The sequence below is a fragment of the Polypterus senegalus genome, chromosome 12 (assembly GCF_016835505.1).
Source record: "Polypterus senegalus isolate Bchr_013 chromosome 12, ASM1683550v1, whole genome shotgun sequence".
Taxonomy (NCBI): Eukaryota; Metazoa; Chordata; class Cladistia; order Polypteriformes; family Polypteridae; genus Polypterus; species Polypterus senegalus.
Genome location: NC_053165.1, coordinates 42,937,468 through 42,964,441, shown reverse-complemented (window position 1 = coordinate 42,964,441; position 26,974 = coordinate 42,937,468). Strand labels below are relative to the sequence as shown.

At 36.2% G+C, this 26,974-nt stretch overlaps 1 protein-coding gene across 1 annotated transcript in view; it reads left to right on the top strand.

Moving 5' to 3' along the window:
• The window catches only part of LOC120540474 (protein bicaudal D homolog 2-like), a 153,327-nt gene that overhangs the window by 112,121 nt on the left and 14,232 nt on the right, over positions 1–26,974 (top strand). The window contains exons 4-7 of the mRNA XM_039771312.1: positions 17,652–17,804; positions 20,706–21,161; positions 25,032–26,048; positions 26,557–26,708. Of these exons, the coding sequence (XP_039627246.1) occupies positions 17,652–17,804; positions 20,706–21,161; positions 25,032–26,048; positions 26,557–26,708 (1,778 nt within the window). The remainder of the gene's footprint in view (positions 1–17,651; positions 17,805–20,705; positions 21,162–25,031; positions 26,049–26,556; positions 26,709–26,974) is intronic.

Genomic DNA, 26,974 nt, shown 5'->3' with positions numbered 1-26,974 from the left:
TCTCTCGGATCCCAACTCTCCTTTATATGTATAGACTAGACGCAGTACTTACTGAATAGTATTCTTTCCTTTAGTGTTTCTACTTAGTGTTTCTTAGTGTTTAGTAGACGCGGTGTGCCGCTGTTCCGGTTTACTGTTACTTTCTACTTCATTTTTGTACTTTAGTGTTTAGTAGACTTTTACTTTATCTCATTTACTGTTGTTCTCGGCGGTTTTGCCGTTTTTCCCGTTTCTATTTTTTATGTAGCATGTTCACGAATTAGTCATAGAGAAAATTTATATACTTTGGCTCCAGCAGGACAAACCAAAAATGTTGTATATAAAGAAGCTCTATAAGTTGCATGTAGATACATAATTATTCCAACTACAGCGACTGCAGCGAAGCGCACGTGGTCTTCTAGTTTTTTACATTTAAGATGTCTCACTTAAAGATTTTCCAATGTTGTTATTTTTCTAGTTTGTATATAAACACAGGGAACTCCAGTTTCTGTATTACATCTGGCCTGAAGAAGGGGCCAGAGTTGCCTCGAAAGCTTGCATATTGTAATCTTTTTAAGATATCATTTTGCTTGACTTCCCATTATATTCATAATGGTTAACACGGTACAACACCCTAGTACTACTCCTCAGAAGAGAAAGAAAAGTCTTTGTAACAATTAGTTAAAACATTTGATACAATTAGTAAAATGCAATATGAACAGAAGCTTTAAGGCGTATGTTGTCACGGTGCATATAAGATTTTAGCAAAATGTCCTAAATGATGAGCAAAAATTGAATGGACAGAGAGAACACATTTAGCTAATGCTACTCAAGCTTCAGAGCCAGAAAAAGCCCTGCATTTTCTATGAGAGAATTAGTGGTTGATGAAGTTTACTTGTATTCTTAGTCTGTCATTCTATAACAAAATACAATATTTTGTGATTGTTTCTGAATGCACATTTTTCATAAATATGTAAATAAAACATAGGATTAGAAGAATGTTTGAGATTCTTCACTATTGCATTGTTAAAGTTTTGCTGTTAAATACAAAATACACCATTTCCCACACTATTTACTCTGGAGTGTGTCGTTTTCTGGTTTTAGTTTTAATTGACATTTTATGTGTTAAACCTGTTTAATGTCTAAAGGGGTAGGCATGTAACAATGACTTGGAGACACCACCTGGGTAGCAGGGCTGAACTTGTCATTTTGTTAATTAATGTAGGGTTGATTGCAGCTTAAATCCAAAGTGGCAAAAGATTTTCTAAGAACGTCTTCATATTTTATGTGACTAGTACATATATTCCAAGACATTTATTAAGGTTAGTGCATGTGCTGCTGTATGACATTTCTATAGACACCTTTTATGGTGTGTGTATACAGTGTACAAAATAATCTTTAAGGGCAATTTTGCCTTAAGTGACTGAAGTCCTGTGGTAATTTATAAACAATTGGAAGCATTTTTTTAAATGCTGAAAATATACAAAATTGCATTTTATGGGAGGGTTTGGTTTAATTTTATATAGAAATAAGGAAAATATTGCAAAGAGGAAACTGCTTTACATCCACAGCACAGTGAGCATCTTAAGGACATCCCATAAGAATAAGTTAATATAATGTTTTAGCTAACATCAGCTTGCCTGTTAGCTAGCTAAATTAATTCATTTTTAAATCATTCTAAAAGAGATTAACTCCCAAAAACAGATGTGGTTCTTAGTCAGTTGGTGCTGGGATGTAACATTTTTTTTTTATTTTTTTTTTTAAAGTTTTTGATTCTTCTCATGAAATTCCTAGGAGCACTGGTGCTTATAACTCTTCCTCAGGCACAATTGTGAGGCATTTTATCAAGACAAATTTCTCTTTAAGTCAGTCTGATTTCTTCAGTTGTTGCTACATTAGCCCATTTAATAGTTATGGGCTGTTGTGTTGTTGGTGGTGCATTGTGCATTGTTTTTGCAGCAGGTTTCGCAATAACTGGTTATACAACAAAGCAATCCATTTTACAAATAAGAGCATTTAAGCAGAAAATCTGGCCAAAGTGTGAAAAGGAGAAGCATTAAACAAATATAATGCATTAGACAAAATCTGAGTTTCAAAGCTTTGTTTTATTATTATAACAATAGTCATACACTTTCAATTATTATTAATATTACGCCTAATTTTGGATAAACCTTTTGCATCTGTTCTTTATAACTCTATATTTAACTGGGCTAACTGTTAATTTGAGGGAATTTGCCTTATGCTTATTATTTCCAGTACTATTTGTATATACTGTGATATTTTCTGTGTGAGCATACAGCATTGTACTGCTAGACTGAGAACCTATATTCTAGTACTTTAAAGTTCTTTTCAATTATGAAACCATTTAAACAAAATTAGTATGTGCATTTATAAAATGAGTGCTTCATTTCAATATTCTATTTGTTGATAAGACAAATCCATCCATACAGTAGATGTAGAAACAGAAGTAGAAAGAACAAGACTATTACAAGTGTAAAGATAAGTATTTTACTTTAACATGTTTTTTTGTTACATCATTTAATAGCTATGAGTAACCATATGTTTTCTACAGTCAGTAATCATTCATTCACATCTGTTTTGAGGAATGTGGGGCTATTCTACCTTAAAAACCTGCTACAAATCATCAACTCCAGATTTGTTCACTGTTATGTTTAGAACAAAGACTTACTACAAGATTTCAGTTGATCTCAGATCTAAATTTGGTATTGGTCTATTCCAAAGTACAGTACAACATTTTTTATTCCCTGTCTTCTTTGATGGAATTCTATAGGACCCATTTTTATATCTACTTGCAAATTATCTATTGGATGTTAATCTGTTTTTTCACCTAGTATAAATTTACAGGAGGCAGTAGATGATGAATTTCAAATCTGATACAAGAAGATGTACTCTGTTTTATGGGTAAAGGTTTCCTCCTAATCGTTTTTCCATGAATAATGCTAGAAGTGTGGGAATAATTAAAAATGAGGCCACTCGCTGTTTTTTTTTTTATGTCACAAATCCCCTAATTAAAATGTTAAAATTATTGTCTTTGACACTTGAAATTAGGAGAATAGCTTGTGAGAATGTAGACTTACTAGTAGCAAATGATTCAGGTATCTTGTGCAAAGTCAGCTTGTATAGTCTCTTGATCTGGGGCCTCATACATAACGCCGTGCGTAGAATTCGCACTATAACATGACGTAAGCACAAAAGCTGAAATGTGCTTACGCACAGAAAAATCCAGAGGCAGGAATCTGTGCGTACTCCAACTTCCACGTTCTTCCGCTACATAAATCCCGGTCAGCGTGAAAAGTAACGCTCGTGCACGTGCCTTCTGTCCCGCCCCAGAATTACCAGTCTGCAAAACCGAGCGGAGAACTTACGTACGACAAGGCATGAGGTACCGTGAAAAAGTGCGTGGCTTTACACCAAGTTTAGGTTTTATACATCGCGATTTGAACATGGAAACGTTCTTACTCAACATTTCTGTGTGTACGCACCGTTTATACATGAGGCCCCTGGTCTTTTGCTCATTCTTTGTTAGATTACACTCGATGAACAATTAAGAAATAGTGGATGATATTAAAGTAGAGACATAAATATTTCCTGACTCATTTATTGTGTTTAGAAACTTGTCAAAACCTGTTCGTTTATTTCATTTTGGCTCCAGTGGGTTTTTTTTTTATTAGGTTGGTGTGTCATCCCTTCAGGCTGCTCAAAGGTGTTTGCTTTAAAGTGGTTTAGTTATAATAATTATGGTACACAACAATATACTGATGATTAGATATGGAGCAGTTTATATTTAAGCGATCACTGGAAAAAAACAGAAACAAATTTTAAAAGTTACCGTTTTAAAAAAGTGGAGAATGGACCATTTTCAAATTTTACGTTTTTGTTTTTACAATGATTCATAGTTCAGCTCTTTTGGACCCATGTGGCTGTAGGTTTTTGTTCCAAACAGCTTCAAAATTGGAGTCATCTTCCATTATGTTGGTCTCATTGTTTGTTTAACCATTTTTATATATATTTCTTCTCCTGGTATATTTTCAGAAAAGTACACTTGCATGAGATATGCTTTACATTTATAATTTGTAAATATTTGAGTTTTTTTGCCATAGCTATTTATTCACCTTTTCTGATCCCTTAATTGTATCCTGATAATGAAATTGAACAACATTCAGAGCAGTCAAGGAAAACAACAATGAGTGGTGAAAGCCTTTAGCTTCTTCAGGATCAGACCCACTAACAGGCTTATATGTAAATAAATAAACAGGAAAAGAAGAATGAAAATGAAGGTGACTTATCCGATCTCATTACTCTCATTTTCTCTCAAACCTTTATCTTCACAGGCTGTCTTCCCCATTATCTACAATGAAAGAGCATTACATTCACAGGTTTTTTGGGTTGTTTTTTTTTTTGTCTCAATTTTTTATCATGCCCCCTAAATGCCAAGAATACGTCAGCCTGCTTGTTCAGTTTTCAATGGATACGTTTTTTAAGCCAGTGAGACCTCTGCTGCAGTAGACAGATTTCTCCTCTTGTGCTACTCTGGGAATTAAAAGTTCTCAATATGGAACTAATGTCATATAACCTCAGGCAAATGACTATGTGTTTGCATTAAAAACACTGTGACATTACTACACTGCATTTATTTTCTTGTAGGCAGTGTTAGTAATGAATTACCTGCCTGATTTACTTTAATGTACCTAACAGAAGTACCCTGAACTGCCACAGTGTACAACATTGTGCAGAGTAAAATGACACAGATGGTGTGAGAAGGAACTGCAAGTCTGCCATTCTTTTCCCTATTACTAAACCAAGGAAAGCGCAATAAGAAGCACACAAAAAAAAAAAAAAAAGCTTGAAACTCACCAACCCTGTGTATAACCAAGAAATAAGCTCTGAATCAAAGTGGCTGAATGGTGGAGGTCTCTGTAGCTTAAGTCATAACCCCTTGCGCATTGAGGGAAACCTTGTAACACTTCCACAGCTCTGTTTGGCTTGGAACACATCTATTAGGGGTGCATGCCAAGAAATACCTATACTTGAGCATTCTGCTGAATACAAAGGATGCCCACATCCAATAATACCTATACTTGAGCATTCTGCTGAATACAAAGGATGCCCACATCCAGTAATACCTATACTTGAGCATTCTGCTGAATACAAAGGATGCCCACATCCAATAACTTACTGTTGATGTGCAAGATATTATTTGTAACCCTCGTGACTCATTAATTAATTAACAAAGTGAAAGATGATTCTGTTTAGGGGAAATCATCACAGTGCTAAAAGACCAAAGACACTTTGCATAATGCTGCCCTACTATATTACTATTTATTAAACAAATATTAGTTGTGCAAACATGGGATTATTTAGAAGCATTGGGTTTCACAGTGGGCTCATTTGTCCTAAATCAGGAAACGTTAATGGACTCAACATGATAGACAACTTCAATCCCATAGAGATTTTCCACTCCACCTTACTTCCATCTTGTTTTGCACAACTCTGTGATAAGAACATTAGTAGAGTAATTGAGCTCACTTTGGAAAGGCAAACAAATTGCTATGTTAAATAATGGATGACTGAAATGATTTTTATGTGTGCAAAAACAGAGCTATTTTCTTTAAAAGAAAAATGACATGAGTGACAAGAGCCAGACTTTATAACATTCTTTTCTGTTAACCTATAACACAGAACCTTTTAGGATTCAAAAATAAACATACTTTGTGAAATACAAATTCAAATGACTCAAACTGAAGCAGCATAAGATTATTATTTTTTTTTTTTTATAAGAAACTTAATCCTGTCTGGCCAAAGCAGTCTTTTGTAATAAAATATTTGTTTTAAAAAGGATAGAAATCTGTTAGAATCTAGGGTAGACTCTTGGAGCATTACCCTCTCTATATGCTAGCAAACTAAATGCACATATTTCCTCTTGTAACTTCTTTTAATACAAAAAAATGTAAGCGTTTAATTGGAGCAGACATTGAATTGGCTTGATAATCTCAAAGATTTTGTTAGCAAAATGACACCATGGGAGTGCTTGTGTGATAAAACAGCAAGCTGTGCTTACTGAGTAATTTTGCTAACGATTTGTAAAAACAAAACTGTATATATGTGTATTGCTTTTATGTCATTCTCGGTCTGAGCATCTTCTTAAATTCTCTAGGATGGGCAATAACAGCAGTGGCGATGCAAAAGTGGACTTCACCTTTGCCTGGTGTTGTTGTGGCTTTGTTTTACTTTTCATCTTTAATGTTTATGATTTACAGTAGTTAGACTGTAAAAGTTGAAGATAGTTTGTGGTAGAAGCGAGTCCCATGACAAATGGAATTCTTTATTTGCAGTGGGTTACCATTGCGAAACATACATATTTAGAATGTTTGTCACTCATTACAGTGCTCATAAAAGAAGAAAGTTGCTAAGGTAGAAAAAGAAGCAACACATACTCTGGATGCCACACTGACCCTTAATCCTTGTTAAAAATGCTATTTTATTTCAAAAAGTTTTCCATCCGCACTAATATTTTCAGATCATTTTCTAAACATTTGTCATTTACTTTGCAACATCAAAGACATGTAAAGCATTTCTACTGGGAATGAGCAGGTTTGTCAGCCAAACATAATGGATGTTTAGAGAAAAACCTGAAGTAAATCAAAATACTGAAAGGAAAAAACAAACTGGAACAGACAATAAAGTACAACTGCTTTTAAAGGTTACAATTGAGTACAAGGTCCTGTAAAATACAGTATAGTGAGTCCTGCGAAAAAATATATACAGTGAAACATTTGAATGTTTCAAGGTGCAGAACTAATGCTGACTTAGAAAAATGGTCTATCCCCACAATTAAGATGAAATAACAAAGGGAATTTTTACAAAAAAACTGAAGTCTGTGCCTGATCACAAGACAATTTTAAGTCAGTGTTTTTGAAAAGTTTCTCTTTTTTCATCCACACTACTATGCAAGACCTAGGCCTTGTGTATAAAACCTTGCTTATATTACATATTAAAAATTTACTTACGCTCAAATGATGTATGCATCAAAAAAAATCTGATTTATAAAACCATACATACACCACATGCCACGCCAAGTTCCTTTATTAATCCCAAGTCAACTGTGTTCATGCACATGCTTTTAGCTACTCCTCATCACCTCCCACCACTAACCAATTGTGACTTAATAAAACGGCATTTTTGAATATTCATGAAATAATCACCATATAAATTTGGCCATATGCCTAAGTGACATCTTTACGTTCAAACCATGAGAGAACACATAAAATAATACTTCAAACAGAGATTTTGAACTTGAGGAATTACTGCCATTTGGTGGCGGTTAAGAGGTAGCTCTGGATAAGGGGGTATTATGTGCCAAAATATGGATACACTATCCACTAAAATAAGCCCCAGAAATTGTATTTTTTCCTTAGTTTTTTAAGGACATGGTTAATGTGAATATATTAATCAACAAGTTAGGTACACAGTGACACAGCAATAGCTCTGCTGTCTCATAGTAAGCTGTTGGGGATCGTGATCTGGGTGCTTTAAACGGAGAAATAACTCTTTACAATGTTAATTACTGGTTAGTCCATTGGTCTGTGGTTTCAAATTTAGCTTGAGACAGGTTATTTCAACAAGAAAATGGCTTACAGTATTTTAAATATGACCTCTTAGCACCTGAACACTACTTTCAATAGGGGTGATTAGCAAAAAAAAATGTAATAATAGATTGAAGTGTTTTTAGCACCCACATTTGTTTTTTCTGTCACATTAAAGCATTAGATCTTAAACACTTCTCTGCTGTTTTGGCAGTTGTTGTTATTGGGGTTTTTTTTTTTATTTTAGTTCCCAGTGTGCTGTTTTTCCACAGATTATGGTGGTTAAATATAGTATCATTCAGCTTCATCCAGAGCTGCTGTAGAGTATGAATTGATAGAACTTCTATGCCACTAACATTGATTAGAATCTACAATGAAGAAAGTAATGTAGGTACATAATGATCTCCACAACCTCTTGCTGAAGTAAATTAAAACACTGTATACATTTGACTCCCTTTACCTGATTCTTTTTTCATTAACTTAATCACTCGTGTCCATCTGAAATGAGTTGTTGATGACTTCTGACGTCTTTGAGCATGATGAGCTATAGTAAAATGATTGCTGAACATTCACTTTTTTCTTTTACCTGCAGCTTTGGTTAGTCCTCAAAGCATGCAGCATCTGTCTGTCATCCCCCATCTTATCTCATTCATTTTTCAATATTATTTTGACAACCAGTTTTCATTTAAAACCTGCCTTTGTGCTGTACGCATATCTCCTGTATGATGATAAAAAACCTTCTCACTATTAAATTAAGTAGGTTTCAGAGTTGCAGTTCTTTTCTGCTTTAAACAGGGATTCGGTGAAAAACTGTTCCAAAAATTCCAATTGCCAGTTTATTCAATCTAAAATTGTTCATATGATCTGTTCAACTCCTTTAAAAAGATGTTATAATGGGTTTTTGCCCCTGACCCTATTTGTAATCTATGCTTTCTTAAGGTGCATGGCTCCTTTTTTTCATATCTTTTGGTCTTACCCTTCTGCCCCATCTTTGTGGACCTTCATTTCCACCTCCCTTTCACTCATTTTAGATGTCTTTGACCCTTGTTCTCCACAGTTTTTTTCCTTCATGATTTTTCATTGTACTCCTTTTCATCCTCAAATAGGAAACTGACTTCAATGAGTTCTTTAGCTGCTAAGATCATCCTGGCATCTTGCTGGAAAAAGCAAAGCCAACGTCAAATACATTTTTGGAGGAACATATTTTACAACTTATTTCTTTTAGAAGTTTCAGCTGATCATATTAATTCTCTTCTCCGTCCACAGTATCATCCTTACTACTAGCACCATTTTTTTTGTTTCAGCCATCTCCAAATGGAGTGGGGTTTGTTGGTTTTGGGGTATGACGTTGGATGGGGACTTCTTTTTGATGTTGTACTTTTCTTATCCTGTTGTCTTTAAAAATGTTTTTAAAAATTGTTCACAACAGCATTCACACTTAATTACCCTAACCAATATATTGGTCAGCTGAACAAATGACAGTAACCTTGAAACAGATACAAAATTATCAAACTTGCATTCAAATACATATTTTAGACAGACATTTTATTACCTTACATTGTGTCAGGCTAAACATGTATCTTAAGTTCATCTGTAGTGTTTGCCAGATGGACATAATTTGGTTATGTTTTCCTTTATGCTGTATAGCTGCCCTAGTCTAAATTACTGGACACATGCTTTGCTTTTGTTACATGTAGGCAATGAAACTTTGAAGTTGTCTCATGTTCCTGTGTTTACTAAAGGATTCGTATATATGAATTCACTAACTGAAAAATGTACATCTTAAGATCCATAAAGACAATTTGTATCAGCTACTGCGTTTTTTTTTTTTTATCTCTCCACAAAACTCCCAACCCACTCATTATTATTTAAAACAAGAAGGAGTCATTGCAATGCAGATGGAAACAATTGAACATGGATGTTCTAGTAAGATGAACCTCTGCACTTGTATCTTTAGTCATCTTTAGTGAACTTTAACACACAGTGGTAATAAAAAATGTGCTTATAAAGATATGTTTTGAAATGAGGAATTTTAGAAATGTTCATAATGTGCAAAGATTAGCAGTCTCCATAACTATCTGTAAAAAGAGAACAAGGCACAAAGTTTATGATCAGTTCATGTTTTTGTAATCAACTGCCATGATACTATATGGGCGATCATGTTGGACCTGAAAGTCCATCGAAGCTGACATTCTGTGGCTCGTTTGCAATCAGGATGCCATAATCTGGAGAACTTTACTTGTTAAAAATTTGAGAGAGAGAGGAATACAGAAAAAAGACCTGTGTTGTAACAACATTATGACAATTTAAAATTAAGTTCTGTATCCCCTAGACAAACAATGGATAGTATTGATTATTGACTCCTCCAAGACGCTCCTTGCTCAGGGTTTACTTTACTTGTAATGGTCCCATATACTGTATAGGGTGGTCCAGATCTAATTATGCAATTTTCATTTACGTTATAACTTAAGTTTATTACATAGAAAATCACCCGAAAAATCCCGGGCCATCAAGAAGTTTGCGAACTCACGACATGAAGAATAGTCTTCACGCCAAACTGGAATCGTCCCCGCATAAATCAAAGTCATCCAGATGATCTGGATCTGCATAGTTAGATCTGGACCACCCTGTATAATTACTTTATTCTTTTTTTTCCATGAACAACATAGTTTTCCTTTAATAGAATTGGGTGGAGCTTGTAAAAACAAAGCATCACTACAACAAAATAATGAAAGATTAACTCATTATTCTCTAATGTCCCACAAGCAGGTAGTTTAACGAAAACACATTTAATCATCATATATTCATCAGGTTAATATAAAAGAATTTTAAGGGATGGTGCATCTGATGGTTTGTTTGCAAGTGCTTCTATGAAATCTGGTAGTTGTGGTCTTGATTGACATAACCTATTTATCAGAATGAAACAAAGTTGAGAGAGAGTAATCTACTGTGGTGTCAGTTTTAAGAAGTATATGCCTATTAAATCAAAGTAAACCAAATGTGCATTAAAAGTATTTCAAATCCACATTCTTCATAAATCAATTCTTTGGAAAACAATACATTTCTGTATATTTCTGACTTTCTGTGACCTCCATTCAAAATTCATTGTTCCAGTTTATAGCCAGTGTCCTTTTATGAATAAGTGCAAGGTGCACGAAGATAACATTGTGAGATTTTGTTAACCACTATGTTTTGACATTGCATCCATTGGTATTTTCTTCCTGTTGTTGTTACATAGATTTGTCAAAGAATATTGTGAGATGACAAGGAGATGACAACATAAGGCAAAAGTAGTAGTCAAGTGGCAAAAGCTGGGTCAGAGTGAGAAAGACTGTCAGGAAAACAGCCAAAAAGTAATGGGTACAACAAGGAACAAAGTCAAAGACAAAAAGAGTTCAATAATTGAAACAATACCTACTGTAAAGAAAAATGAATCAACACTAAGAAGTTGTTCTCTTATATAAATGAGGGATAATTCACAATAGAAATGGCACCATATTTATACCCCAGTTTCAGCACCAACTGAGGCCATGTGATGCAATACAAGTGTCGCATACCCAAACAGAACACAATGAAAAACTAAAAATAAACATTGTCAAAACAAATCAACACGGAGAACAAACCTTCATAATGAATTCTCCTTTAACAGAAACTACAAAATAACTCAAAATGCATTCTTAAACGCTTATTATTGTAACACATTTGTAAATTGTATCTGCTCATTGGTGTAGTCAAGTTTTCTTTTTTTTATAGCTTTACTAGCTGATTACCCAGTGGCTTCGCTCATTGAGTGCAAGGGAAAAAAATAAAATGTAGTATATACATTATTAAACAGTAAAACATTAACATGTAAGAAGTAAAGATACATTGAGCAGTACTGGAGTGCTTTCAGGTAAAGTACATTTTAAAGGCGCTGTAACACAACAGGTAAGTAGCACTAACAGCAGCTTAAATGTATTTGGATCATATCTCGGTAGCAGACCCCTTGTGAAAGGCGCTACACGACCGATGTGGTATAGAAATTACATTAGGGCTGGAAGTGACGCGGGGCGCACTTTTATGGGATAGAGCGGCGTGTTTTCAATATCAGTAAAATAACTCTCGCACAAATAATAACAATTCATAAAGACGATATAAAAATGGCGTCCACAAATGAAGTGATTAGTTCCTGTATTATGTTCTGTGGTCATACATAATTTCCGTTTCGCGTGGTTGTATGTAATTTCCATTTCAAACACGAAAAGAATTTTATATATATAGATTATTACAGTTATTATTATGCAGTTGCATGTTTTAAATAACAACATAAACCATTTAATATGCTGTAAAGTAAATAGGTTTGTATAAATTATAAGTGACCGGCACTTCTGCCTCATAGTTACATAGTTATGAATTTTATTCCTGGTTCATGTGCTATCTGATGTTCACGCATTCTTTGCCAGCATGAATTTTTATTACTCAGGTTTTCCTCTCATATACCAAAATGTGTGTGCTAGTTAAATTGAAAACTCTAAAATTGGCTGTAGTATGCAAAGGTTTGTGTATTTGAAAAGCCCAGGTCAGCTTCATGCTTCCTGTTGCATCTAGGAGCCTCTTGAACCTGGACCATCAATAGTCATGAACTGGGCAACTGAGGATAAACACATGCAGCAAGGTTTAAGGTTTCTGTATTTAGTTGTGTTTACACAAGAAAACGTGAAATTTGCCTTCTCAGTTGCATCTAATAACAGACAGAATGAGATAAAACGGACAAATAGAAACAAGAAAGGTTAAGGTAAAGCAGTTAGATAATACATATTTACACCAAAAAAAAGGTTACAGGATATATATCAAAAACCTTAATCATTATCTCCGATATTTCTTATTGAAAAGTCATATGGCACTAGGAAGAAAGGAGTTTGTGGAGCGATTTGTGTGGGTTTTCAAAGTGACTATCCTTCCTGATTTACTGAACTTTAGTTCTACATGTAATGGATGACTGTCATCAGTTGAGATGATTTCCAGTTTCTTTAACATTGCCCTCTGCCATACACTAGTCAAATCATCTACATCAGCCCCAATAACTTTAGCTCCATACTTTGTAATCTGCTGGAGCTTTTTTGAGTTTTGGTTTGTCAGACTGTTAAACCAGGCAATGAAACTGAAAGTGATCACAGACTGGATCAGACTGCGATAAAAGGACAACATGAGGTCCTTGTCTACTTTAAATAGTTAGAGTTTATGGAGAAGAAATAAGTGCTGGTTGCACTTATAGTGCTTTTATTAAAATCAATCAAATCCAAACAGTGTAACAAGTCTTTTTATTCTAAGCAAAGCAATAAATAAATCATCCATAAAGTCTGCAAAATCTGTGGAGGTTAAAACAGTCCAAATAAATAATTCATAAACTAAAATTAATAAGCCATAGACAGACCTTGTCTTTTTAAAGCACAAGCCCTAATTCTTGCCTCTAAAACCTGGTGTCTCCTCCACTTATCTGTTCCTGACCTTGTAATAAGAGGAAACACCCACCAACAGATGTAGTCAGTCATTAATTCCTGGCTCAGGTCCCCATTGCCAGGCCTCCTGCATTTATGGGGCGCCGCGCCAAGCCACACACCTGTCTCCTGCTGCCAGACCCCCATCGTCTGCGAGAGACACTGCATAACGGGCCACTCCTACTTCTCAGCATAGTTTAGTATGAGCACCTCTTCTTCAGCCTCATTCTCCTCTGCCTTTGACTCAACCATCACCACCTGCCTCCATCCTACTTTAACATGGGTTCTCCTGCTCTCCTTCTTCTGCCTCACATTAGCGCAAACAAACAGAAATTATTACTCGGTGAAATAACCGAACAGCGAAAAGAGATTGAATATATTGTTTGGATTTAAACTTTAAGTCGGAGACTTATAGATCATCTAACTCGCATTGCCAGCGAAATTTAAAAGATTCCAAAAACATTGTTGCGGTATGAAGTCCAGTGAGACGGAGACTTTTAACATGAGATTCTTTAAAGTCACACCCTACTTACAACTATTTTCAAACAAGACCACAGTCATCTAACCTCAGTCGTGTGAATGCTTTTGTCAGACACACTTCCTGCGCTCTCAGATCTTATAAATTTTATCAGGACAATAATTTTATATGTTCTAGATGACACGTCAACGACAAAGCGAAGAAGAAAGAGCATGGACAAACATTCGAGAAGGTCATTTTATTTATTAGAGAGAGAGAAAAGATATTCACTCACAGACAGATATACGTTGCGCTGTCACGATGCAAGTCCAAATACAGAATCCAAAATTCACTGCTATCTTGAAGAAAAGTTAATTCCAAATATTGTTTTAACAGAAGTTTTAAAGTAAAAGTGAAAATAATGCATATGTAACAATTACCATGAAAATAACAGTCTCTTTAAATTCTATATCTGATGAACCAAACCTGGGGGAAGGTGAGCAAGGCAAACAGGTGGCGGAGCCCCCTAGTATTCAAAAAAGTCTCTTTGCCTATTTACACGGCTTTCAAATGGGAAGTTGTATTCTGCTTGTTTATTTTAATGTTAGTCATTACCTGAAGTTTATCAGCTATCCAAAGTTTAATAGTAACTTAACTGAACTTAAAGACTTCATTGTACTTGTTTTGAAAAATAGATGGAGGAAAAAAGCTCTTCAAGGGTCATAGGAAGTGAACTGAACTATTGTGTGAATCTAATTGTTCTGTTTCTAATGTGATTGTCAGCATTTGCATAAATGATTCTTTGTGTCTCCTCTTCGAGTAGTATGATCGATCTTTTGTAGATGCTTAATTTCTCTGGAGACTGCCTGCTGCGTTGAGTTTTTAGACATTTTGCTAAATCACCCCAATATTTTCAGCCAAATCAACCTAATATTCACACGAATAGTATTTTTATCATGCCTTTAATTTCAGGAAATTCCTTTCTAGTTTTTTTTTTTTTTTGTCTAATACCTCAATGCCATTTTTTTTTCTTCTTTGACATCACAGAGGCACACAGCTGACCTTCTGAAGGACATTTCAGTGTAGCCTTTTCAGTCATCACTGTGGCAGATTTATGAAGTCATTTGTGGTCTTCTTAGAGATGTGTGGTTCCTTGGCCTTTTTTAGATCACATTTCACTTAGTGCATCATTGCTGCCTTGAATAGGGGGTCTTTTTTTAATAAAAATTTAATGTTCTAGAAAATTTTGTCCGTCTTCATTATTAATGCCCTTGTTATCTATGTCTGTGATTCCTTTCAATATAGTCTTCCCTGCTGTGGAGGTAATTGGTGTCAAAATAGAACCATCTGCTCCCAAAGCAGATCTACAGAGATAATTATGATTGTCCACTTTCTTGATAATTGAACGTTGTGCAGTTGTGTTATTTTGTTTTTACTTTGTATTCTGTGTACTGCAATATTCTTACTGTGCACATGTGATTAAGATACACACATTTGCATAAGATTGATCAATATTATTAATTTTTTTTGAAGGGGAAAGGTTGAATGTATTTTTGAGAAATTCCTTTCCCTTCACAGTAGGAACTGGATGTGAATATTAAAACACGATGTCCAGTGGGACATCAGGCTGTCAGATCTGCTGCTCTTCACATGCAGTAGAGACCCATGCAGGTCCCTGTGTGGTTCCTCCTGAGCCCTAAACTTTGGGTGAAATGGTGACTTTAAATATAACAGATAAAGAAAGTTAAGAAAATGTAATAAATATCCAGGAGAAGGGATAGCACACTATTGACTTAAAACAATTTATGAACTGTGAGGTGACTGTTTAGGAAGAAACTTGTCTATCCTCTGCTCCAGTTTATATATATATATATATATATATATATATATATATATATATATATATATATATATATATATATATATATATATATATATATATATATATATATATATTTTGTTAAAATACTGCAATCAGTCATTTTCTAGTTACATAGATTTGAATTGGCTCTTAGAGGAAGATGTGTGTGGCTTGAAGAAGGGATGACCATAGATCATTAACTGAAAGCAATTTCCTAATATGTTAGATGTTCCTTTTAAATTTCTTTTGTGGTACTGACTATCTTTTGCAATCAATCTCTAACATATTTAATTATGTAAATTAGCTCTGTGAACAGCCTTTCATCATTTCTTAATGCAGATGTTTTCAAGTGTCATTACTCGCCTGGAAGCCTGTTCAGGACTGAGGATATGAGGATTTTAATAAAAACCCAGTATAGCATACATGAGTGTTTCTCAGAACCTGCTTGTTTGTTTTATTACAAATGCACTTGCAGTCACTGAATGATAAATGTAAAATAGTGAGTGACATTGTGGATACGTGGATTATGGCACTTGTGGTATCCTTTGATTTATGTGGCTCAGCACAGATGTCCAAAAGACTGATCACACATAGAATATATAATGGCTACGTGAGGAACCAGACATTTGAACTACTAAAGACAGCACAGGCAAACTGGCCTGATTGGATTGTTTAAAAACTGAACTAGATTAGTACTTAGTATATTTTTGTTACGAGCTAGTCTCCAAATGCAATTTACTGGCAGAAATGATGATGAAAATCTAATGTAAATTTCTTGTGGTTTAATTGACAAAACCGCTTTTGCTGCTCTTTGGGGGTCTGATTGGCATGTTGTGACTGGTGATTCTAACCCTGGCAATCTCATTAATGATCAAGCTAAGGGTGACATGTAGCCCCCATTTCCAATTCCAATTAGTTTGCAGATGGTTTACAGAATGAGTTCTACAGAAAGGAAAAAAGGAATAACATCTTGTTTTTATCTGCAGTTAAAACAAGGTATTCATTTGATGTCGCTATTTACTGCTTTGTTTCATTTGTTCTTATCCTTTAGTTTTGCTCTTGAGTGGCCTCTTCCATTTGAAGTTAAAACACATACAGACATAATAAATTAAATTATATATGTTGATCTCATTAAGGGCTCTTTTTTTTCACCCCTGTTATCAGGCAATGTTTTTTTTGGTCTCCTTTGTCTATTTCCTATGCAGAAAATGTGTGCATTTTACAAACTTTGTCAAGACATTATATTCTCCTTGGCAGCCATCTATTATCTTGCCTTTCATATCATATGTGCAAATATTTATGTATTCATTGTGGAGGACTGCCGGCTTCTCATGCCGGTCCTCACCCCCAGGCTGCCAGGAGGAGCTCTCCCGACAGCAGGATAGTGCCCTGAGGTCCAGCCCTGCTGGATACTTTGGGGGCCACCAGGAGTCGCTGTGGGGGCTTATGGGCTCTTTTGTGCCTTATGACCCGGGAGTACGTCATGGTCACATGACGGGAAGGAACAACGTGCTCCCGGATTGAAGTAAAGGACTGATTTCCCTGACCCAGAAGGAATAAGGAACTGTGGACTGTTGGGACAGGAACACCTCCGGGTCAGGGGCTATAAAAGGACGATGCCTCAGTCCAGACGCTGAGCTGAGCTGGGAGGTAGGGTGGCTAAGTGTCTGGGCGAGGAGGAGAGAATAGTGTTGTTTTGGATGAGTAGTGTGGAGGGTGCTTTGTGCACATTGTTGTTAAACAATAAAGAGTCTTGGACTTTTACCTGGGATCTGGAGTTGTACCTGAGGGTTCAAGGGAGCACTAGCCCCCCCTACAGCCACATCATGTACTTTCAAACTCCATAAATCCAGTTCTAAGTCACAGAGAACTGGAAATTCCACTAAAATCAAGTACAACAAAAGAACCAAACCTGAATGACACTTATTTTAGTATATTGAGAATTTCTCAATGATTTTTAGTCAAACATTGGACAATAAGAACAATTTAGTTATCCTAAAAACTTCATTTCTGTTTATTTGTAAAGTAATAACACACTGGTAGAATGCTTTAAGTACCATCTTCCTAAATGACCAGCACTATGTTGTATCTTGCATTTGTTTTCACCTCCAGTAAATCTATACAGTAAAATCACAAGAAGAATACACAGGTAAAAAAATGTGCTTTTTTTGTAAATAATATATTAATTTCAGTGTTGTGAACTCTTATACCTAGCCTGACACATACCAGTCTGGAAGAGATTAAGTGAAACACTGTGTTTTATTCAATTTCAGAACAATCAGGTGGTGGAGCTGCAACGAACCCGCTTGCGTGATGACATCAAGGAATACAAATTTCGGGAGACTCGCCTTTTGCAAGACTATACAGAACTTGAAGAAGAAAACATTTCCTTGCAGAAACAAGTATCCATCTTGCGACAAAATCAGGTGGGATAAAACCTTAAATGAAATTGCAGGGGTAAAGAACATGTCAGTTTGGTAGTAGTTTATTCTTTTTAGAGAGACAGACACTGCAGGAGCTACACAAGTTTTTTACCTCCTTCTTTTTACTTCTCTTTTTAAAGTGTAGCATTAACAACACAGCAGTGCTCCGACGACTGAAATTTGACAGACAAACACAGTATATACTTTAACAAGCATTCTGTTTTCGTTTTTTCCATATCTTGAAGAATGTGCATGTAATTTATGCTTGGAAATTCAATATAATTTCACCATAAGAATTTTGCAGTCCCAATACTTTTATATTGTGAGGAACATGCTGAGGACATGCTCCTATACCTTCTCTTGGTATATCATTTGACCCTGGCCCCTGTTAGCTCTTTTTATTTCATTTTCATTATCAGTAGACATAGATAGGAGCGGTCAGGAGAAAATGATACATCGCTAGGCATAATGCCCCAGGTTGTTCTTCACAGGGACTGGCAGCTAAATTAATTTTATATATTTTCCAAAAGAGAATGCTTGGTGATGTGCATATTTGTTGTTATGGTGTTTAGTCAAGCTTAGTCCATATACTTTCTATTATATGAGAGGAGTCTTGAAAAGTGCAATGCAGCTTAACTCAGTTTTGTTGTGGTCACACAAATACTCTATATGGTAATTTTAAAAATTCACGTTTTTCCCCTCTTGTTTTTACACAAGAAAAAATGTTTGTGAATTGAACTTTCCACACGTATTATTACCATACATAACTATTCTACATTCAGAGTCTTGAGCCATTATATTTTATCTTTTTGTATCAGAGGAACCTGAGTGATAGATTACAAAATGGTATAATATTTTAATCTTTTATCTACTTTTTTAAAATAAATTGACATGCACAAATATTTTTTTCTTAAAGCTTAACTTAAACTTCACATTGGCTTCACATTCTAGCTTTTAGAAGGAAGATAGGAATGTTGTACCATGACAGTTTACTTATTTCATATACAGTGGAACCTCGAGATACGAGTTTAATTCATTCCAGCACTGAGCTCATATAGCGAATTTCTCATATCTAGAACAAACTTCCTCATTGAAAATAATGGAAATCCAGTTAATCTGTTCCGCACCCCCAAAAATATCAACATAAAAATCGATTTTCCTAACAAATAACACTGATAAATAATATATACAAGTGGAACCTCAGTTTGCAAGTAACTTGGTTTACGAGTGTTTTGCAAGACGAGCTAAATTTTTTAATTAATTTTGACTTGATAAAACGAGCGATGTCTTGAAATACAAGTAGTATGGATACACTTTGTCTGGTGAGCGTCATGTGATCATAACTGAGCTGATGGTTCTTCTCTCTTGTGCACATCTCTCTCTCCTTATCTCTCTCGTGCTCGCGCCTCTCTCTCTCTCTCTCTCTCCTCTTGAGGGCAATCGTCTCCTATTCTCCGTCTGCATGTTCGCGATATTTTTGGATACCCTTATACGGCGAACTGCTACAGCGAAACAATGAAATCACAAGCGCACAAACGCGTAGATCCTCACGCTACGGGAGAACAAGGAACATTGAGTGAGCTGACGGGCTGGCAGCGTCAGCTTGGGTGAATCCCCGAGTCGAAGTGGATCGGGAAACGCGTCACGCATACCCACTCATATTTAGATCCGAATTTTTAGCTCATGCTTTACTCTTATCTTGAATTTCTCATATACAGAGGTGATCGTATCTCGAGGTTCCACTGTATTATATATATGTGCAGCCTTTTTCATGTTCTAGGTACCCTGACAGCTATATAAGCATCTTATGCAGCTATCCAAGTATCATTAGCATTATTCTTTTTTACATAAGAAATTGCATTATTCATCTTGCCAAGCTCCAATGGAGATCTGCTGTACTTGATTTTCTGCAGATGCCATGCGTTATTGACAAGGCCAAAAAGCCTTACTAGGAATTTAAAAATGTCTAAGGTACTCTTTAGAATAGCTTCCATTTTCTATACAAACAACATGTGGGGTTCTTTTATTTCAGGACTGAAGGAGCTGCTCATTGACGTCAAACCTACAGCCTCCGTTGCTAATATTGCACTGAGAGCAGTTTTTCTAATCTGACAGCTTCCTTATCATTTGTTTATTTAAGTGTAGTCACTGACCACTGCTACTAAGGTCAACAGTAGAGAGTAAAAGACTAAAAGCCATTCTGAACAGACAGAGTAGATTGCTACTACTCATTTGGTGCTTCCAGGTCATTCCTGTAGATGTTCCATCCTTCTGAACCAGCTCACCACTAAGAAGTGGTCAGTTGATAGCTTAACACTCTTCTTTACTTGACTGAGTGTCTGTAACACACAAACTGATAAGATGACATTACAAAGTCAGTCATATTTGGCTCAGTGTACTCTGCTATCAGTTAGACTTAAGAGTACTCTTGTATTTGAACTTGATATTGGATATGGGCAGTTCTTGACTAGCACAGACATCTGTTGTCATTCAGCTTCAGATTAGGCAGTTCATTTCTCTCAAACACACTCATTCAGGTATCTTTGTCATTCAAAAGGCACAACCTTCTGATGACTATATTGTTAAGGTAAAAAATATGTATGCTTTTGCTTCCAGTACTTTTATCCCAGTAGCCCTAGGGAATATTCAGACCTATTCAGCACAAAATTCTCATGTGTATGCTGTATCCCCAAACTGGAAGGGCATGATACTCTTAAGTGTATCCTACGGGAGCCATATCATTATGGGTAATGTGCTAATGAGAGGCTAATAAAGTAGGTTGCATTTAAGAAACTAAAATGGAAAATCTCATTTGTAAGCCTGCACATGATTAGATATTTGTTAAAGTTTGCTGTATGTTACTTTTCAAAATTTTAAAGTGTATTTTTTAATTCTCCATACCAGGTTGAGTTTGAAGGTTTAAAACATGAGATTCGAAGGTTGGAGGAAGAGACAGAGTTTCTTAATAGCCAGCTTGATGATGCTATCCGGCTTAAAGAAATTGCTGAACGTCAGCTGGGAGAAGCCTTGGAAACTATCAAAACAGAGCGGGAGCAAAAGAACAACCTGAGGAAGGAGCTTTCACATTACATGACTATCAGTGACTCTATGTACAACAGTCCTTTGAGTATCTCGCTGGATGGGCTTAAATTCAGCGACGACGCTTCAGAGCCCAACAATGATGATGTCCTCAATGGGTATGATAACAGTACGATTGCAAAGATCAATGGTAGTAGTGAGAACAAGATGTCTGCATCAAAGAAAAATGACCTTTTCCAGCCAGCACCTAGTCTTGTCAATGACCTCCTCAGTGAGCTGAACATCTCTGAAATCCAGAAGCTTAAGCAGCAGTTAATGCAGGTACTGTGTTAAGAAAGAGTGGCAGTGCCTCCACATGTCACAAGGCAGAATGTGGTGTCTAGGAAAGTGTTTATGGTGTTTATGTGCATCAGTGTTTCTGAAACTATGGGACATATGCAAAATTGGGTCACAGACATGTTTATAATTACTTGTGATAACTGTGTAGTAAAATTAGCTGAGGTCATCCAAGTGCAAATTCTGTGGCATTTGTTTTACTGTCCTCTATTTAGTGTACTGTAAAAATGCAGGGGTGCAAGAGATAGAAGAGTAGACTTAGCACTCTGGGCAAAGCTGGTAGTAGTTAATCCTGAAGAGAGCCATTGTTTCTTTCAGTGACTGGACCCGATACCATCTTCTTCACACCAAAAGTCAAGCCTCACCTTCCATTCCATGTGCACACACCCAGGTCAATGGGTTTTAGCAGCAGGAAGGCATGCAAGAAGTATTGTTTAAGTGCCGTATCTAAATCCCACAAGTGCTTTTATGGCCAACTTCTCTGGGTGTCCCCACCTCTTCTGACTGTCCTCAGCTACCTGAGGAACGTGTCCTTCTCAGGTCTGGATCCAGGGCACTGCTGTACTATTCTTCCAAAAATTATTCTCATGCTGCATACATTAAAAAGAATATATTTTTCTCAGCTTTACTAAAGCTGACACTGAGCATTTACAATGGCAGTGAAATACCTTAGGATTTCATTACAGTTTGAATAAGAACTTTTTTTTAAACATTTGCATTCTACTTTTCTATTGTAGTAATATTCAAGTGAGGAATAAGTTTGAATGGAAACAAAAATGGTTTAGTTTTTTTATTATATGAATATTGTTATTTGACTATGTAAGGCTCTGCTGTTATATGCTAACAATCCTTTTCTTGGGTTCCAGTGTGTAACCAATTTTCTTGTTGATGTTCACAGATTAAAAAAATTAAGAACCCCTTATGTATATTGATACAGCTACATATAAATAGCTGCACTGTTGCACAGAACATGACAGACAGAAATGGAAGACATGTATGGTTTAAGAAAAAGCATTGTTACTTAAATAGCTAGACTGATATAACCAAATGAAATACAGAATTAACAGTCAGAATCAGCAATGAAAGTAAGCCTGACTTTGTAACTGTGCTTTGAAGCAAAATCAGTAACTAATACGCCATGATTTCCACTTAAAATACACTTCATACTTTTTTTTTTTTATCCAGACTTTCTCTAGTTCATTGTTCTTTTAACAATGCCTTAAGTATTATCACATACTATGAAGATTACACTTGTGCATTTTGAAAATGGCAACAAATACTCGATGTAACCTTAATTTAAGTAACTTAAATAATAATCAGCGCATTTTGAATATCCATCCATCCATTATTTAACTCGCTATATTCTAACTACAGGGTCACGGGGGTCTGCTGGAGCCAATCCCAGCCAACACAGGGCGCAAGGCAGGAAACAAACCCCGGAAGGGCGCCAGCCCACATCATAGCATTCTGTATAGTTCTATTTGGATGTTCTCATTTTATTATCTCAGGTTTATAAAGGTGGCATCCACGGCTGTTTGTACATTTATTTGAGCTATGTTGACACACATACAGTACAATTTGTAGAGCATGTTTGCATGGCTGGATTGTGTGTAACTCTCTATGTCCATTCTAAAATGGTGTAGGGCAGCATTTCACACTGGTTTTTGAAGCACAGGTTGCATGTGTTTATTACTTTCTCAGTTTTCTGGCCACGTACTAGAGAAAGCTGATAGCATCTGTGTGCTTAATGCTTAATACTTTTTTAAGTATTACTTTCATCATTTTTAGGTATGGTTTACTCCAGAATGTAGTACTTAATTAAAACGTGTGTTTAGCAATTCATGATAAATGGATAGTTGCTATACACATAATGCATAAATATTTAACCACATTTATTGCACAACATATAAAATAATTTAGTAAAGAGGAGAGAGTGCCTTTCTTTTCATACTGTGAATCTGCTTATTTTCAATAAATTAATTGCTGCAAGACAAGAATGCTTTATTTGTATTTATGTCTGTGTATATTAAAATATGTCTAATTAGTACAACAATTGTGTTTGTTAGCTCATCATGTAAAGCCTTATGCATAGCCAGTGAAACAGCAGTACACATAACCATTCTCATGGCTATTTGCCTTACACTTTCCAAGCTCACAACAACAAAGAAAAAATGAAGATACACATAATTAATACCCCTCGGTTTGAGTACATGTAACCATAGAGACTGGGTACATTCAGTATTGCTTTGTTCAGATTTAGTAAATTACTATGTCTACAGAACTACTCAGAATGCTTATACACTTACCAAAGACCATTTACAAGGTAAAGCCATGAACATACCAGTTCATGTCACAGTTTAATTTAAAAATCAGAAATATTTGCAAGGCCAAGATATTTTTCTGTCAAAGGAATAAGAAATATGTTGTTAGATTCACAAGACAAACTGGATGCAGACTAGACAATTAACAGCCTCTTATGCCAATGTCACATTACATGGCTACTAGTCGTGAGGGAGTGTCATACTTGCCAACCTCAGTTGCTGATCTTCTCGCCAAGCTATGTTGGTTTATACAACTGAAAATTCACTGACCATGTCACATGTACTGATTTGAGTGCCCCTTTTCCGAAAGCTAGTAACATGCTGCTTGATGGAGCCAACACTGTGCAAAGGGTTAACAGGTACAATAAGCTCAGCTGCAATCTTAGCCTTTTTTTCTTTTCCCATTCTGTCAGGTATTTAAAACACAAGACATCAGACAGGCAAGCTTTTGTTTTGTTTGTGAGGTCAAAAGCACCTGAATTCCTTATTCCTCGTTGCTCCATTATATGTACTGTACTTCCAGGTGAGCATTCATTGGCTGTCAGCTCTTTCATGCACACAGAGCCCGCCACTACAACTAAAGACAAAATCAAACCTGTTTGATATTATCAGCGAGAGAGTTGTGGGGCATGTCACAGTATACAAACCGCTTCATGGGAGCACGCCGGCAACTGCTTCTAACTTGCTAAGATTATGTAAATGAAGGCAACAAGTGAGAGTCATTGGAAAAGTCATCTAATATGATATAGTCTTAATGGGCACATTTATTGTGCTTGCCTGCTTTTTACTCAGACCAAAATCAAAGACATTTGCAAGGTCATTATTGTGGATATTCTAAGCCTCTAGAGCACAGATGCATTTCTGCACGAGAGCCTAATCCATGGATAAACACTTAAACTACCTCTCTCCCTCACCAGTTCACCCAACATGATGGCCCATCTCTGATTATAACCATATCATTTTATATTAGTTATATTTACATATCTATATTCTGTCCTGGGTCTGCAGCAGTAATCACAAATGCAGGTAGATAATATAATATATATTTTTCATCATATTTAGCTTTGTCAAGACCAAAGGTTCATTTGTACGTAATTAGTTGTGTCCTCCAGAAATGCATTGTTTGGAAGAGGAGCTGCTTGAAGCAATTGCTGTAGAAGTCTTATCATAAGTTATATTAATATCCCTGAAATGTCCGACTAATATAATAGCACATGTGATTAGTAAGTAGAGTAGTTTGTAAAGTAAATTTCAAATTATACAGTATAATGACAGTTATAAGCATCTGAATGAAGGGAATAGAATATTTCCGTTTTTGAGCTGACACTTTTCATCCTTACACAGCTTATGTTTGAAATTAAAAACTGAGAGCTATGAAGTACGTGTTAAATTTTCTCCCATCTGTTTGATGTATTGTAATTTAGAATTCCAGATATGTAGACATTTGTGTGAAACTCAAACACTAGTACGATTGTTTTCATAATCCATAGCCTCATAGGATGTGCAGCTACATTTTTTCCTTTTTGTGTTACAGGTGGAAAGGGAAAAAGTGAATTTGCTGTCCACTCTGCAGGACTCTCAAAAACAACTAGAGCATGCACGAGGGGCACTGTCAGAACAGCATGAAAAGGTTGGCAGACTCACTGAGAATCTCAATGCTATGAAGAAGCTGCAGGCCAGCAAGGAGCGCCAATCTGCACTAGATAATGAGAAAGAACGTGACAGCCATGAAGATGGTGACTATTACGAAGTTGATATTAACGGCCCTGAAATTTTAGAATGCAAGTATAAGTTGGCTGTGGCAGAAATTGGAGACCTCAAAGAGGAACTGAAAACATTGAAAACCAAGTACGACGAATATGAATCCAAGTATGAGGAAGAAAAGAGTCGCAGAGAGAATGAAGTGCAGGCCTTGACAGAAAAACTTGCCTCCTTAGAGAAGACTAATCGAACAGACAGAGACCAGGTAGTGAGGCTTGAGAAGGAGCTCAGAAAGGTGAGTGATGTTGCTGGTGAAACACAGGGTAGCCTTAGTGTGGCCCAGGATGAACTGGTTACTTTCAGTGAAGAACTTGCAAACCTCTACAACCATGTCTGCATGTGCAACAATGAAACACCAAACAGGGTGATGCTGGATTACTACAAGGAAGGAAAAGGTGGACGCACCAGCCCAGAGGGTCGAGGTCGCAGGTCCCCTATCTTACTCACAAAAGGACTTTTCCCCGAGCCCCCAAAAGTTGAAAATGGTAATGGGGATAGCACTCCATCTCCTGTCTCCTCTCTTCCATCCCCTGTGTCAGATCATCGTAAGGAACCAATGAACATCTATAATCTGATTGCCATTATCAGGGACCAGATAAAACACCTGCAGACCGCTGTGGACAGGACCACTGAGCTCTCCAGGCAAAGAGTGGCAACACATGAGCTTGGTCCAGTGGTGGACAAAGACAAGGAAGCTTTCATGGAGGAAATCCTCAAGCTGAAATCTCTGCTGAGCACTAAGCGTGAACAAATTGCTACTTTGAGGACTGTGCTCAAGGCAAACAAGCAGGTATGGAACATTTCCTCTCAATATTTGAGGTTGAAACTGGGCAGTGTAATATTACAATATTCAAAAAACAGTTGATATATAATTTGCCAGTTACCTTTCAGCTTCTGTCAGTAGTATTATTTACTTCAAGGGTATTTTTAATGTACAGTGTACTTAATGCCTTTATGCGGAATTAAACCATGTAACAACATGTCTAGCACTAGCTTTCTGGAATGCTATTGTGCAGAAACTCTTTTGATGTTTAAGTTTAAGGCATCTGTTTTATTTCTAATAGAACTGATTTTGTACTTGTCTATGGAGGATAATCAAAAGTAATCAAATGTAATGTTTTAGGAGAAGAGGTACATATCCAGCATTTTCAGTGATACCTGCTTGTTTTCATGTGCAAAGCTGCACCAAACTCCAAATAAATTTGAGAAGCACCATAGTGTGATGTGTACATTGATTGTCAATTTTATAAAAGCAATCTAGTAATTATGGTCTTCCTTTCCTTCATTATTTTATTAAGACTGCAGAGGTGGCGCTAGCTAACCTGAAGAGCAAATATGAGAATGAGAAGGCCATGGTAACTGAAACAATGATGAAGCTGAGAAATGAACTGAAGGCCCTCAAGGAAGATGCTGCCACATTCTCATCCCTAAGAGCTATGTTTGCTACTAGGTGAGTATGGTTGATTTCCACAGAATCCCATTTTCTTACTTTTTCCATCACTTATCAGTGGTTGCTTACTGACTCGGGAAACTAAAGTCTTCTGCCTAATTGAGAAATCGGTAACCTTGACTGTTACTGAAAACATTTACCATTACCAATAACCACTTTTGTCGAGTAAATTCACACACATTCATATAGTCTTTCTCACATCTCTATGATATAACAGGGTGCCAGCAAGCCCCAAATCCCAAACACAAACTCACCCAGACAGTACC